General features: G+C 38.5%; 2 protein-coding genes across 3 annotated transcripts; one reads left to right on the forward strand and one right to left on the reverse strand.

The window, feature by feature from the left end:
* Nucleotides 1-916: 916 nt before the first annotated feature.
* Nucleotides 917-4,109, reverse strand: med7 (mediator complex subunit 7). The gene is made up of 2 exons (XM_061787601.1): nucleotides 3,942-4,109; nucleotides 917-1,949 (listed from the first exon to the last, which is right to left on the reverse strand). Exon 2 carries the CDS (start codon nucleotides 1,938-1,940, stop codon nucleotides 1,179-1,181), a length of 762 nt encoding a protein of 253 aa, XP_061643585.1. The 5' UTR covers nucleotides 1,941-1,949; nucleotides 3,942-4,109; the 3' UTR covers nucleotides 917-1,178.
* Nucleotides 4,110-5,620: 1,511 nt separating this feature from the next.
* itk (IL2 inducible T cell kinase) lies at nucleotides 5,621-13,212 on the forward strand. Of its 2 annotated transcripts, XM_061788312.1 has the most exons (18): nucleotides 5,621-5,638; nucleotides 5,708-5,834; nucleotides 5,980-6,084; nucleotides 6,172-6,253; nucleotides 6,353-6,478; nucleotides 6,743-6,780; nucleotides 7,299-7,450; nucleotides 7,547-7,612; nucleotides 8,284-8,338; nucleotides 9,049-9,128; nucleotides 9,221-9,363; nucleotides 9,466-9,540; nucleotides 11,618-11,786; nucleotides 11,879-12,095; nucleotides 12,173-12,237; nucleotides 12,307-12,425; nucleotides 12,644-12,801; nucleotides 12,888-13,212. In XM_061788312.1, exons 2-18 carry the CDS (start codon nucleotides 5,727-5,729, stop codon nucleotides 12,951-12,953), a joined length of 1,824 nt encoding a protein of 607 aa, XP_061644296.1. In that variant the 5' UTR covers nucleotides 5,621-5,638; nucleotides 5,708-5,726; the 3' UTR covers nucleotides 12,954-13,212. The 2 variants fall into 2 exon arrangements, with proteins under 2 accessions (XP_061644296.1, XP_061644295.1); XM_061788311.1 differs by lacking the exon at nucleotides 5,621-5,638 and having other exon boundaries at nucleotides 5,667-5,834.
* The last annotated feature ends 1,623 nt before the right edge of the window (nucleotides 13,213-14,835 follow it).

Below are 14,835 nucleotides of genomic sequence, written 5' to 3' on the forward strand. Positions count from 1 at the left end.
CAAAATAATCAAGTTTGTTATGGTAATTGGCCTTTTCACACTGTGCTTAGCAACACGCAGCACACCGTCAACGAACCCATTCATTATTGTGTAGGCTATGTGGTGCAAGGGCGCGAGGACGGAATGTCATGTCACACAAGGTCACCTTAAAATTGAAGAATGATCATCAAGACAGACTTAAGTGGGCTCACATTCAATGGCATCGGGGACTTTGGAGGGGTTTTGTCTTCACGGTTAAATCCCAGTCTTCACTGGACTGCTAGATAGTATCGTAAAGGTGAACAATTTCCTGATGTCACTGTTGTGGGTCAAGTGCCCCGTGGTGGCCATTGGGTTAAGATATGACCAGGTCTATGTTACTGACAATGAACATAGGTGTATTTCATTGATAGCATTTTGAATGCACTGTGATACATGATGAGATCCTGAGGCCCATTTTTGCGCCATTCATCCGCAGCCTTCGCCTAATGTTGCTACATGATAATGCACAACAACATTGGAAGAATTTTTTCATGCAAAACGTCCTGGTTCTAGTATGGTCAGCATATTCACCAGACATGTCACCCATTGGGCATGTTTGGGATGCTCTGGATGAACAACTTTGCACAGCCAGTGAAGGGCCAACAATCAACAAAAACCAAGGAGATGTGTTGCACTGTGGCCCTTGTGGGCAGCCTAAGGCACACCTGTGTAATATCGATGCTGTCAAAACAGCATCTCGATATGGCCACACCTGAGATGCAAAGCAAGAATTTTACAAAAAACACCAGTATATCAAATTTGAGACAAGCAGTGGATGACTGGAACCCCTGTCAGACGCTAATTACTTTTCCATTGCTGTCAACAGGATCCTTTGCCAAATGATGATACTCTACATACATAAACATATTCTGTATGACATTGATGGTTTGGACAGTTCAGAAAGCAGAAAATATCTTTATTAGATTACAAAAAAATGAAGTTGGCTATGCATGCTCTTTCTTGTTTCCTCCACAGTCCTGCCCTGGATGATCATTTGCAAATGCAAGGATGGATTGAAAAGTCTTTCCTGAGGTCATAAAATACATACAAAGCTTTTAAATAATTCAAATCAAATGGGTCTTTTAGTCTAATGACAACAGAACCAACCTCTTTGCACAAAACCTTAAAACATCTGCAGTATAGCTAGTAAGAGAATACTAGGCAATTTTGTCAATGATACTGCACATGGCCGTATCTTTGTCCCACATTTTATCCTTTTTTATTGTAGGTGTACTCTTGTTCTGGTGACCTGCAGCCATACAACTTGTTCCTGCTTCCTCTACATCCATAGGTTCCGTTTTCAGCCTTGGGGCCTGCCCAGAAGGACAGACACTGCTCCCAGCGAGCCCAGTTCTTGTTCCATCTCCAGCACTGTCAGGGCCCTCCAACTGTGGTAAGTCATCAGGCAGGGAGGCAAGGCAACCCTGGATCATCTCAACTACCCGCTCCAAGTGCTTTTGGAACCTCTCTGCTGTATCTAGTCTCTGTCGTTTCTGAACCTCCATCATAACTCGCAAAGTTTCCCGGGCTTGATGTGGCCTATATTCATTTATAAGATGGTGCATGTGGACAAATAAAAGTTTCAAGTCCTCCAGCTTTTCTTCTCGCTTTATACTGCCAGGGCTCTTGATGAGGATGTCCAGAAGGTCTAAAAAGTTTACCAGGATAGACATGTTAAGCTTCTTGAGCTCACGTTTATGGTCAAACTGCACAGGATGGAGTCTCTCAATGCCTTGGCTCTCCAAAGGCCGAATGATCAGATCATCACATTGGAACTGGTTGCCAAACATCATGTAGCTGTCTCTGATAGGTGGTGGTGGTTTAGGAGCAAAACCCTTGCTAACATTTTCATCTGTGTACTCTTTGATGTACTGCATAGGTGGAGGAGGCAGGGCGCTAACCTGCTGTGGTTCACCCATGATGGTGGTCTGAAAGAAAAAGAATGGCTCTCATTAACAGAGAAGTGGTATTGTCAAATCACCAGCCAATCACAAGACATAAACAAACAACCACTCGCACTCACATTCACACCTACGGGCAATTTAGAGTTTTTCAATTAACCTACCATGCATGTTTTTGGGATGTGGGAGGAAACCGGAGTACCCAGAGAAAAGACAGGCACAGGGAGAACATGCAAACTCCACACAGGCGAGGCTGGATTTCCCCAGAACTGTGAGGAAGACATGCTAACCAGTCGTCCACCGTGCCGATGATGTGTAATAAATTAACGCATCAACCAATACTTTACGATTCACAGGGTTTTTCCTGCACATGCCTGCATAGAATATTTGGAACCAGCCACCTCTGGGGCGAAAAGCTTTGACATCATGAAAACTGTTATTATCTAACCAGTGTTACACAAGTTAGGTGTTATTTTTAACTGCAAGTACAGTAGTACGCTGTGCTTATGGGGTAGTGCTGTGTCTGAAACAGAAGTCTCTCCTAAAACCTTCCAAGAAGTTTGGAACTCAAAATGATACATTCTCCATTCTACTGCTGTTCAGAACAAAGCTGCTCGCCTTATACTGAGATGTTCATATACTACCAATGTTATTTATATGTACCACACTTTATGGTCTTTAATCAATGTTAAAATGCAATATAATTTATTGATATTTCTTAAGAAAATTATTTTAGCACATTTTATGAAAATATTCAGATTCACTCATATAATACTCGACCTCCGACCAACTTTAATTTGGTTATTAATTGTCACAGCACAACTTTTGTTAAAACAAAGTTCTGTCTTTTATAGATCTGTCAAGGTGTGGAATTAATTGCCCAAAAAAATTGAAGAACTTACCAACTTTACACAGTTTTACAAGCACTATAAAATCTTATTTTAATATCATGTAGTGTTCAACAGATTAAAATATATATGACTTGTACCTTCTTATGCTTCATAAATCTCTGAATATATTTTTTTCTCTGTATTGTATATTTAAATGCATTGAGTTTTTAGTTTAGTTTATTATTCAGACCCCAGGAAAATTAAGAGACTACCACGGTGGGCGCAAATGGGGATCCTATTTACAAATTAACAAATAACTAAACTGCAAATGTGTTGAACAATTGTGACTTTTTAAACAATGATTGCTTCTTTTGTAACCAACCACATGTGATTTCTCAGGGGGGGGGGGGGGAGAACACGAACGAGCATTACACCTATTTTTATCTTTTCAGAGATAATCTCAACAATACAGAAAATAGTTTCGCTTGAGCAAGTATAGATGTCGTACACACGTGTGCCAATGATCAAAAATGGTAGCGTCCTTTCCTTAATTGGAGCCAGGAAAAAAAAAAAAAGATGTGATCAAAATATATTTATACATATTTGAGTTGATGGTGGGATCATTGGAAATTATATAGCCCTAAGGAGATAATGGTATATCATAGATAATGGTATATCATAGAAAATAAACATGAGAAACATCGTTTGGCGTTACAATTCTAATTTTAATATTTCAAGGGTTTTTTTTTTTTATGTATTGATCGAGCAATGAGTACATTCATGAAATGATCGATTATAATTTTGAAAGACGAATACTGTTTATGAATTATATATAAACTTTCAGCTTTCTTATGCATTTTGTTTTAGCAAGAAACTCGTTATGTAAACTGCGGTGCTGTCAAACGATTTATTTGTCGTTGAACGTAACAAGGCCATCTAGTAGTTCATTTTAAAACATACAAAGCGTACAATGCATTATAGAGTGGCAAGCAAGTTTCACGGAGCAAAGTTATCTATCTTCGTTAAATCATCTATCCGACCGCCAAACTGTTTGAACGTACCCGGCTCAGCAAACGAAGCTAGGTTTAGCAGCCACATACACGCATACTCCTTCAAAACTACGTCTGACCATAAAATTAATGAATAACTCCCGTGATGAAAATGATCAGTTAGCGGTAACTCTACTTGCCTCCTAAGTAGCTCTTCGGGTCCGATAAATGAGATGCTTTGATGGAAATTTAAGGACAGGATATATGACAGGATAGATAGCACTTTGCTCCCTACGTTACACGGACATGGCGAATGGTTGGGTTCTGATTCCATTGGCTGAGAAATTCTCGTGATTCCGTTTCGTCGTTTGAATTGGTCAGCCTGTTCGTGAAGTTCTGAAGCCGTCATTGGTTGTTACTATTGACACGTGACTATTGACCCCTAAAATGTCATATCCAATATAGAAGTGTTTTGGAACCTTTTTTTGAAGGGGGCAAGACGTACGCTGTAGTTTACATTAGAAGAAACTCGACGAATATACACAAAAAGTACTGTTTACTGAAATAATAATCACCTCGTCTCAATTCAATCAGAAAGAACATTTAATAATTCTCTCTGTCACTATACGTCGCTAGCACAGATACATATATAAAGATACATTATAGTAATGAAATTATAATTTTTGGACCAATCAAGTGAAATTCGATAATTTTTCGATGATGAGAGGCTGTTGGTGCTTTTAAAAGGAGGCTCAATACTCACCTGTTTAGTTTTTAACTGATTTCTTTATCTGATTGTCGACTGTTTCATTCATGTATCTATTTTTTTTGTTGTAATTCCTATTGTCCTTCAGTTTTTATCCTGTCCTAATGTATTTTAGTCTTTTTAAATTTAACTCCAGTGTCTCCTCATGGGAGCCTCTACACTGGGAGGTGTGTTCGGTCTGCCGCGCCAATGTCATCCTGCAGATTCCCCAGTCGGGGCACTGGGGGGCTCTGCACAATGTGGAGTGTCCACCCTGGTCTACCCGGGTCGTGGTGGTCAGCTGTGGCAACATCATCTGTGGCTTCAGGCTGTGGCATCTTGGTGTGGATGGCTCCCACAGGTTGTCTTTACCCACCTGGATCCTCAGTGCCATGCCACATTTCCAGAGCTATATATAAATATATATAAATCTGATTTTATTTTATTTGATCTTCCATCCTCACAGTTCAATCCCCGCCTGTGTGGAGTTTGCATGTTCTCCCCATGCCTGCGTGGGTTTTCTCCGGGCACTCCGGTTTCCTCCCACATCCCAAAAACATGCATGGTAGGTTAATTGACAACTCTAAATTGCCCGTAGGTGTGGATGTGAGTGCGAATGGTTGTTTGTTTGTATGTGGCCTGCGATTGGCTGGCAACCAGTTCAGGGTGTACCCCGCCTCCTGCCCGATGATAGCTGGGATAGGCTCCAGCACGCCAGCGACCCTAATGAGGAGAAGCGGCTCAGAAAATGGATAGATGGATGGCACAGTGGTTGGGAATCATGGAAGTACAGCATTTACAAAGATGATGTTGTACAGTACCTGAGTTGCAAATTACTGTTCTACTCATTTATTTTATGAATATTTTTCAATCAGTGCTCCCTTTTCAATTTCTCCAAATAGCATTTTCCAAAGCAACATAACCACAAACTACAGAACTTAGTGTGAGTAGATATCGGGCACTTGACCGTGTGAACAAAACGGTTTAAGTTTAATAACATAATGCAATGACTTGTTAAAGTGGATAAAATAAAAGCATCTGTGCAAACATATGATGATTTCATGTAGTTGAAGTCCATGGGGGTATATGTGCAATCTGCACCTTTTGGAGTCAGGATGTGGTCTACTAACCTCAGCAACCGGAAACTTCATGGTATATTTTCTTCTCTCACAGTCTCACTCAGTGTTTCTTGATTGTTGTTAATGTTATCATGTTCTCTAGAGTAATTCTGGATGGTACAATGATCAAAAAATCTCAGCAAAAGAAAAGAACATCACCATGCAACTACAAGGAGAGATTTTTTGTGTTGGACTCACAGGAATTGAAGTATTCTGAGCGTCGTCCTGGAGTAAGTATTCATACAGAGTAACTATTTTAAATAGTACTTCTGATCAGTTGAATCATTCCAAGCTTTGGGGTGGCCTCCTTACAATCGATTGTAATTGCAATCAAATTTTCAGTGGGCTTAGAAAGTAAAGTAATTTTTGTTTCAGAGAAAGCCTATACTAAAAGGTTGCATCAAGTTATGCAGCATTAAGTGTGTGGATATGGTCTTTACCGATCTCCCCATTCCATGTGACTACAAGTATCCCTTCCAGGTGAGGTTCACATTTGTCAAATCATCACTTAAATAGCAGAATTACTTCGAAACAAATGTATAACACCATAAACTCAAATATCTACAGGTTTTTCATAGCAACCATTTCCTCTACATTTTTGCCCCAGACAATGATTGTCGTCTGAGGTGGGTGCACGCTCTTAAAGAAGGTGAGCAGGTGTCGAACCAGATTTTCACGCTCCCGAATCAAGCTTTAAGACAATACAATTAATCTTGACCTTGTTTAATCTGTATTGTTGCTGATATAGAGACGAAGAATAACAATTTGGTTGAAAAATACCACCCACAATTTTGGATGGCTGGAAAATGGAGATGTTGCGAGCAGTCAGAGAAACTCGCAATGGGCTGTCATGTGTATGATCCAGTGGGTTACGGTTTGTATAACCCTTTTCTTTTCTACTGAAGTTAAGGACAATTATGTAGTCTATAGTTATTCTATTATTATTGAAAAATCTACCTTGAAATTTAAAGTACGTAAACAATGAAGTTTTGTGGACAGACCTCAATGCTGTTAGTGTTTAACCATTTAATTAATAAACATTTTGCCAAATGGACTAGAATTGGGTATCTGGGATTTGTAAGATATACTACAATTGATAATACAACAAGTAAATATCATATTTTGGATTTCTCCTCAGGTTCTAAAAAACCACTACCTGAGATCCCAAACTCAGAGGTAACCCTCTATTACAATACCAGATCTCTGCTTTTGTTGTTGTTGGTGGTGGCGGTCTTTGTGTTGTTTTTTATTCCCCTTACAGTTTAAACTAATGGAGCATTTTCATGAATAGATATAGTTCATAATTTTCTCTTATTGAGGGGAAATGTTGGCGGCATGGTGGACAACTGGTTAGCATAGGTTCCAGCACGCCTGTGACCCTAGTGAGGATAAGCGGAATGGAAGGCAAGAGGGGAAATGTTGTTGTTTTTATTTTTTATTTTTTATGAATAGAAAATTCAGCATTTTATTTTCTCTGAATAATGACTATTCAAGGTGAGTGAAGACTGTTATTTGGATCTACAATCTGTCAGTACAATGTGTCCGTAAGAATTGATGAATTCTTGAGACCTGGCACGTGTTTAGATGATCTGCTCACTAGATATACTCAAAGTGTGTTTTTGTAATTGTGTACATGTTAACTGACATGTATGTTGTGAGTTAACTCATGAAGCTCAAAATATGTTTTCCATTAGAGAGCATTGCATGACACAGTGCATAGGATGGTTGTTGCAATGCAGAACTACACCCCATTTGGAGACAGAGAGTTGGCACTTCAGAAAGACAAGGAGTACATCTTGACAGACAGTTCCCACCCTGACTGGTGGAGTGTTCGAGATGAAAGGGGGTAAAACACAACTATTCCGGTTTCATTTTGCAATTGAGCTCACGGTGCAAATGATTTCATCTATAAAAAGAACATATTCCCTCCCTGTCATCACAGGAACAATGGGTTCGTTCCTAGAACACACGTAGCTGAAAAATCAGGAAACGACTTTGAGAGATTTGAGTAAGTTAGCATTTAATCCACTGCAAATTTTACATGTCATGTATGTTAGATTTATTTCTGGCATTTCTTCCTTATTGTGTGCATATTAAGCATATTTTTTGGTTACTGAATTGCATGTGTGTGTATATCTGGACTATGTTAATATATTTCACTATATGGAAAGCTATATATATAAAACTGGCGGCACGGTGGCCGACTGGTTAGAGCGTCAGCCTCACAGTTCTGCGGAGCGGGGTTCTGAGGAGCGGGGTTCAATCCCCGGTCCCGCCTGTGTGGAGTTTGCATGTTCTCCCCATGCCTGCGTGGGTTTTCTCCGGGCACTCCGATTTCCTCCCACATCCCAAAAACATGCATTAATTGGGGACTCTAAATTGCCCGTAGGTTTGAATGTAAGTGCGAATGTTGTTTGTTTGTATATGCCCTGCGATTGGCTGGCAACCAGTTTAGGGTGTACCCCGCCTCCTGCCCAATGATAGCTGGGATAGGCTCCAGCATGCCCGCGACCCTAGTGAGGATAAGCTCAGAAAATGGATGGATGGATATATAAACTGATTAATTATATATATATATATACATACATATATATACTGCTACTACTATAGTATATATACTAGATACGATATAGATTTTAAAAATATGGATTTTGTTTCTTCTTATGTGTCCTCTCAAAGATGGTATAACAAGAAAATTTCCAGGGGGGAAGCAGAAGATGTGTTGATCAAAGAGGTAAAAACGTAATTTATTCTTACTAGGGCAGCATGGTGGAAGAGTGGTCTGGACACATCTGCCTCACTTTTGAGAGCTTCTGGGTTTGAATCTCAGCCCATGCCCTACTGTGTGGAGTTTGCATGTTCTCCTTGTACATGCTTGTTTTTTTCCTGGGTTTTCTACATTACAAAAACATGCAGGTTAGAGTTTTAGACTTCAAACAAATCGGCTGGATAAGTTATAAACTCTAATTTGTCAGGTTAGAATGAATGTAAATGGTTGTTTGTATATTTGTGTCCTGCGATTGAGTGGCGACTAGTCCAGAGTGTACCCCACCACTCGGATAGGGTCAAGCTTAAGCGCAACTCAAATGAGGACAAGAGGGGTAGAAAATGAATGGAATTGTTCATGCTGTCTTCATATTCTGTATTTGGTGGAAACTAAAGTTTGGCTTCAACACCTTCAGCAAGTGTTGCATGGGCAAAATAAACCTGCACCGTGAGAATTAGACATGACACAGTGCATGATGTTTTCACTCTTGAATTTCCTGGTGTGAAGTTTTGTAAGCATGACTGTATCTACCTATATTATTTGCCAATGGCTGAGTCAGCCTTACTGTGAAGTGAAAATTGTTATGGCATAACAATAGTACTCATGCTGTTTACAGTCAAAGTACGGAATAGTCCTGAATTACATAATTTTCAGTTTTTTTTGTTGTAAATGTTTAGGGAAAAGAGGGTGCATTCATGGTTCGAAACTCAAGACAGACAGGCGTCTACACAGTCTCAGTCTTCACCAAAGCACTGGGGTAATTCCCCTTTACTATATAAACAGTATAATCATCATAACTTCATTCCACTGCAATACTGTACACATAAATGCAATGGATATCACCTGCAGACCTAATGGGGAGAAACCACCATGTGTGAAACATTACCAAATTAGGCGGACAGAAACAGAGGAATCTTCTTTTTACTTGGCAGAGAAGTATCTGTTCCGCACCATTCCTGAGCTGATCCATTACCACCAACACAATGCTGCAGGTAATTGCTCAGTTTGCTCAGGAGGGAAACTGTATTAACATGAAATGTAGGAACAGTTATGCAGAATGGGTAAAGCTGATTATGTTTCATGTTACTTGGTAGGTCTAATAACACGTCTCAGACACCCTGTCACTCAAACAGGCAGCTGCTCCCAGGAAATCGCTGGCCCATCCAAAGGTAATATCGTATTGTAAAGTGTAATCTATTCCAGGAAAATAATCAATACATCCAAGTCTTGCTTTTGCTGCTTTGAGCCTCCAATATGAACAGGGTCACGGAGATCTAGTCACTGATGCGTGGTGTGGAAAATACTCAATGGCTCAAGTACTGCACATAAATATACATTCTAACTGTGAATATTCCATTGAGGTTACATTATACTGTACAGAATCATAATCTTCGATATGATATTATCAGAGGTGGGTAGTAACGGGCTACATTTACTCCGTTACATTTAGTCAAGTAACATTTTCGATAAACTATAATTGTCGGAGTACTATAAATGCACTGTACTTTTTACTTTTACTTGAGTATTTATGTGAAGGATCGATACTTTTACTCCTTTACAATGATCAACATGCCGTTCGCTACTTTTATTTATCCTTTCAGGCATGTGAGCATCTATTTTTAGATGAACGTGAACACTAATATCATTGGACTCCAATTCACCGATCAGACGACACAAGGTAGTCACATGACCGCACACGTAGCCATCAAGAGCCAATCAAAATTATTCATTTTGGGACAAAAAAACAAACAAACAAAAACCAGCTGCGACCAAACAACAACAGCTTTGTCATGCAGGTCTGCATTGTGACTGCCCAAACTTGGGTATCTTAGCCCACTTCTAACTTGAGAAAACACCTTATGGTAAATTGCAGATGTTTTTGCTGTTGTTTTGGCAGTGGATATGGCAACATCAGCACTATCCTATGGTGTCGCACACATGCACACACAATCACTAAGTCTGGTCAGCAAACAGGTTCTTCATGAAGTCATTGACGTGAATAAAGCAAATAATGTTTCTGTAGGGCCCAATGCATGTGTTGTTGTTTTTTTGGCAGTTAAAAATTTAAATGGTGGCAGGTTTGTGTCGACTCCCATATATTATTTTTTTTAGTTGACGTTCATGCTCTGATTTAAAAAAATAAAAAATACAAAATCAGAAGTTGTTCCCAAATTACTCTTTACTTGAGTAGTTTTTTTTATTGAGTACTTTCTTACTCAAGTAAATATTTGGATGACTACTTTTTACTTTTACTTGAGTCATATTATTTTAAAGTAACAGTACTCTTACTTGAGTACAATATTTGGCTACTCTACCCACCTCTGATTATTATATAGGCTATTAGCCATTAGATGGGCTTCAATTAGGGTGACCCGTTTCTATTACTTTATTTGTTCATTATTGTTGTTATTATTGTATTTGAACATATAATATTAGAAACACTTAGTCCGATACATAGCAGTTCTCCACTACACACTTCAACCACAATAAGAAGTGTACTGTTAGATTTATTGCTGTTTAAAAGTTTCAATCAAAGCTAGGTATGATACTGTATGTCTTTGTAAGGGCTGGATGTTTGATACAGATCATTTACTGGGTGTTAGTAAATCGTGTAGGCATACCTAATGTTGTGGCTGGTGTGTATGGGATAAAGGGAACTATAGTCTGGGTTTGACGCTGCATGCATATCTTGTCAAAGAGGCCATTGACTCTAAATAATCGCAATATCTGCAAAGCGATGGGGCTTTTTGTTGTAAATCAGTTGGCACTTGTGAAATGTTTTAGTAGGTTTATTGTCTACAGTTGTCTACAAAAACAAAAACACATAGGCCTAACCCAACATTAAACAAACAGTAGAAGGGGAGCCCTACAGATTTTATTTGGTCTGGAATGGTTGGCCCTCTTGAGGTAAAAGGTCAGAGTAGTGAATACATCTTTCAGCAGGATTTTGATGGGCACATTGTGCACTGTTATGCACAATGGTTGAGGGAGTTGAGGTCGAAAGTTCAAACCAGTCATTTTTCTTTTTGCCTGTGACAGTGCAAGGGACCCTTAATTTTCAACCATATTAGCTCATACCTAATAACTAATTATTATTATTATTGTTAATAATAATAATAATAATAATAATGAATAATAATAATTGCTTTAGGAAATAATAAGAATAATAATAATTGCTTCAGGAACACTTCTCCAGTTACTAATATTAGAATGTGTTCTATACGCCTTTATACTGGTGCTCAACAGATGAGTGGGAGGTGGACCCCGGAGAACTTACCTTTGGTCAAGAGTTAGGCAGTGGACAGTTTGGGAAGGTGCTGTGGGGGCTATGGAAGGAGAAGAAGGTGGCACTGAAGATAATAAGAGAAGAGTGCATGTCTGATGAAGAATTTAAAGAAGAAGCAAGAGTTATGATGTAAGTGCACGTCTTGATTCATAAGCTTAGGTTATAGGATAAATTAGGTGATAATCAACTGAGGCCATGTGAAATTGTGTATGTTTCATTAGGAGACTATACCACTCGAAGCTAGTTCAGCTCTATGGTGTATGCACCCAGCATTCTCCGATGTGTTTGGTGTTGGAGTTCATGGAGAATGGCTGTCTATCAGACTACCTGCGAGCCAAAAAAGGATGTTTATCCCAGAGCACAATGTTAGGGATGTGTCTAGATGTCACTGAAGGGATGGCCTACTTGGAGACGTCTAACTTCATCCACAGAGATCTGGTAAAACATTGAAAGAAATCTATTTTTTTCAATGGTTTGACTTGAATTTTCCTAATATGTTGCCTTTTCAATTATAGGCTGCCAGGAACTGCTTAGTTTCAAAGAGTAATGTGGTTAAATTGTCTGATTTTGGCATGACCAGGTATTTCACAACTTTTGTCTTATGGTAATATTGTAGTCATCTCACTAATTCCTATTTTGTGTGCTATAGATATGTTCTTGATGACCAGTACACAAGTTCCTTGTGCTCCAAGTTTCCTGTCAAGTGGTCGGCACCAGAGGTTATCAAATACTGCAAGTTCAGCAGCAAATCTGATGTCTGGTCCTTTGGTATGATTTGGTTCGGCATGGGTTTTTTGACTTCATATTGTTATATCAACATATTTCTTTATTTGAGTGGCAAAGAAGGTGAGGTAATATACTGCATTTTAAATAAAGTGCAACAGTTTACTTCATGCCTCAGACCGCAATTTTCCAAAACGTTTTCAAACTGATATGAACTTCCATTATCATCACATATTCAAACAGGAATTTGTTTACCCTTTCAGGTGTTCTCATGTGGGAAGTCTACACAGAGGGCCGACTTCCTTATGAGAACCAATCTAATGCTCAGGTGGTAGAGTCCCTGAACGCTGGCATGAGGCTGCTCAAGCCACGATTGGTACCAGCGGCTGTATATCTGTTTATGGAATGGTGCTGGAAGGAGGTAGGAGAAGGAATTTGATATATAGTGTAGAAAAACACACAAATAATGGGTGTCCATTGATTTTTTAGCCATGTTTTCATTCTCAGAAACCAGTGGATCGTCCATCCTTCGCATTGTTGTTGCAGGAGCTTTCCTCACTTTCAGACTGTTGAACCACAAGATAGGCGGTGGATGATAAACATTAAACAAATCTGTATTTATTCTATTTATTTGTTTTTTATCATTGGCTAAAATTTGACGTGTTTCTATACATTGTACTTTAAGTTTGTTTCGCACACATGCCGTAGCCGCCTACTGAGGTTTGCACTTTAACTGTTTCATTGTCCTGAATGCAGTCACATACACTCTATTTGCATACTGTAACTACTATTGTGCACTTAAGTTAACAATAAATGGTGTGTTTTCAATTAACATATATGATGTTCATAAAGTACGTTACAGTATATTGATAAGTGCTACTTTTTAAAAAATATGTTCGATGCTGCACAACAAAACAACAGTAATGGGAAGCACACGTACAATTTATTGGCTACACCTGCACATCTTATGCGATCAAATTGTCAGCACTGTATACAAATTCTGCATTTACAAAGATAATAATGCTAAGGTTTGATTGATGTTGTCAAGTACACAACTAACCATCAATATGTTTATCAGTGCAGCACAAGAGTGTGGCTTGGACTGCCCTTTATCTGGAGTTGTTTCTAATGTTTTGCTACTCTCACCTAAATAAGCCACCAAATATGCACGCATACCCAAAAAAGTGTCCCGTGAGTTGAGATTGATTGCATAAACTTCCAATATTTCTGTAGGATATGTAATATATCAAGCATATTTGATTGTCCAAGGCAAGTAAGTATAAGGCAAATGTCACAAAAGCTCTTCTGTATCAAAAAAATCTGTATTATACAATATGGAAATTATTACTAAATGATTTGTCAAGTGCGGCCTCTATAGTAATGAATCGTCATTACCATGTATCGTTTGTAAAAAATGTAACTGAAAACAAATATGTTTCATAAACAAAATGTACTAACAAATGGTGGGAAGTAACCAAGTCCAAACACTTTGTTACTGCACTGAAGTAGATTTTTCAGGTATCTGTACTTTACTGCCATTTAAATTTTTCTGACGACTTTTACAGGTTGTATATTTAAAGCAACCACATAGCCTTTAGACCTCTATCTTAATGGTCTCCTTCCATCATTTTAAGTTTTTAATTTTTTTTTAATGTCCTTTAATAGAGTTTGCAAGATAATTTGGTTGAAAATGCCCAGAATGTGCTTTTTGAAGCTATTGTGGTCTTTTTTTGCTTGGCAGTTTAGATTACCAGATTTCTAATTAATATGCAACATGTAAATAAGCTTTGCTCTGATTGGATCGCTCATATTCACAATTTAAATATGGAAAAGAACTTTGATCACATTGGCCTTTGGCGATATCTCAGCGGCCAAGTGTTCATAGCTACCTTGCATTGGGATCATTCAATGTGGGGTCTATTGTGAAGCAGAAGTCACCAAGTTGTGTAGTTCACCCATGTTATGTTAGCACGTAATGGGAAACGAGTATAAAACCTTTAAAGCAACTGATTATTATTATTGTTTAACACAAATGGTGCAGCAACACATTTAGACATTCTATATACTGGTAAAAGTACACACATATATATTATTTATCCTCTCCGGAGACCTGAGACCTACGACGGCTACAAGAATTATTCCTGTGAAATGTGTTGTGGAAAAACAAACAAACAAACAAACAAAACGTCAAGCTTCTGGTGTTCGAAAATTCTCCATCGAATCTGAAATAACACATACAACTAAGGTGTACTTTTGCAGTTTTTATCATTAGCTAATTTTGCATTTTTACTTAGTTCACAGCAACAAAGCAAAGGGTAGGCCAACATGTTGATTTGATAGCATAAAAGTTGAGCCAACGCTAGCTAGCTCTTAAAATGCGACGTAATGTAATTTTTATTTTATTTGTCTCAGTACTATTTAAGCAAGTAAAAGGAGAGAAACTATTTTTTTCATT

The sequence above is a fragment of the Phyllopteryx taeniolatus genome, chromosome 10, assembly GCF_024500385.1.
Source record: "Phyllopteryx taeniolatus isolate TA_2022b chromosome 10, UOR_Ptae_1.2, whole genome shotgun sequence".
Classification (NCBI taxonomy): Eukaryota; Metazoa; Chordata; class Actinopteri; order Syngnathiformes; family Syngnathidae; genus Phyllopteryx; species Phyllopteryx taeniolatus.

Coding starts and splice junctions, on each gene's coding strand:
- med7 (XM_061787601.1), bottom strand. CDS start 1,940: ATGGGTGAACCACAGCAGGTTAGCGCCCTGCCTCCTCCACCTATGCAG.
- itk (XM_061788311.1), top strand. CDS start 5,697: ATGTTCTCTAGAGTAATTCTGGATGGTACAATGATCAAAAAATCTCAG. Junction 6,085..6,171: donor ACTACAAGTATCCCTTCCAG/GTGAGGTTCACA, acceptor AAATATCTACAG/GTTTTTCATAGCAACCATTT. Junction 12,096..12,172: donor ACTTCATCCACAGAGATCTG/GTAAAACATTGA, acceptor TTTCAATTATAG/GCTGCCAGGAACTGCTTAGT.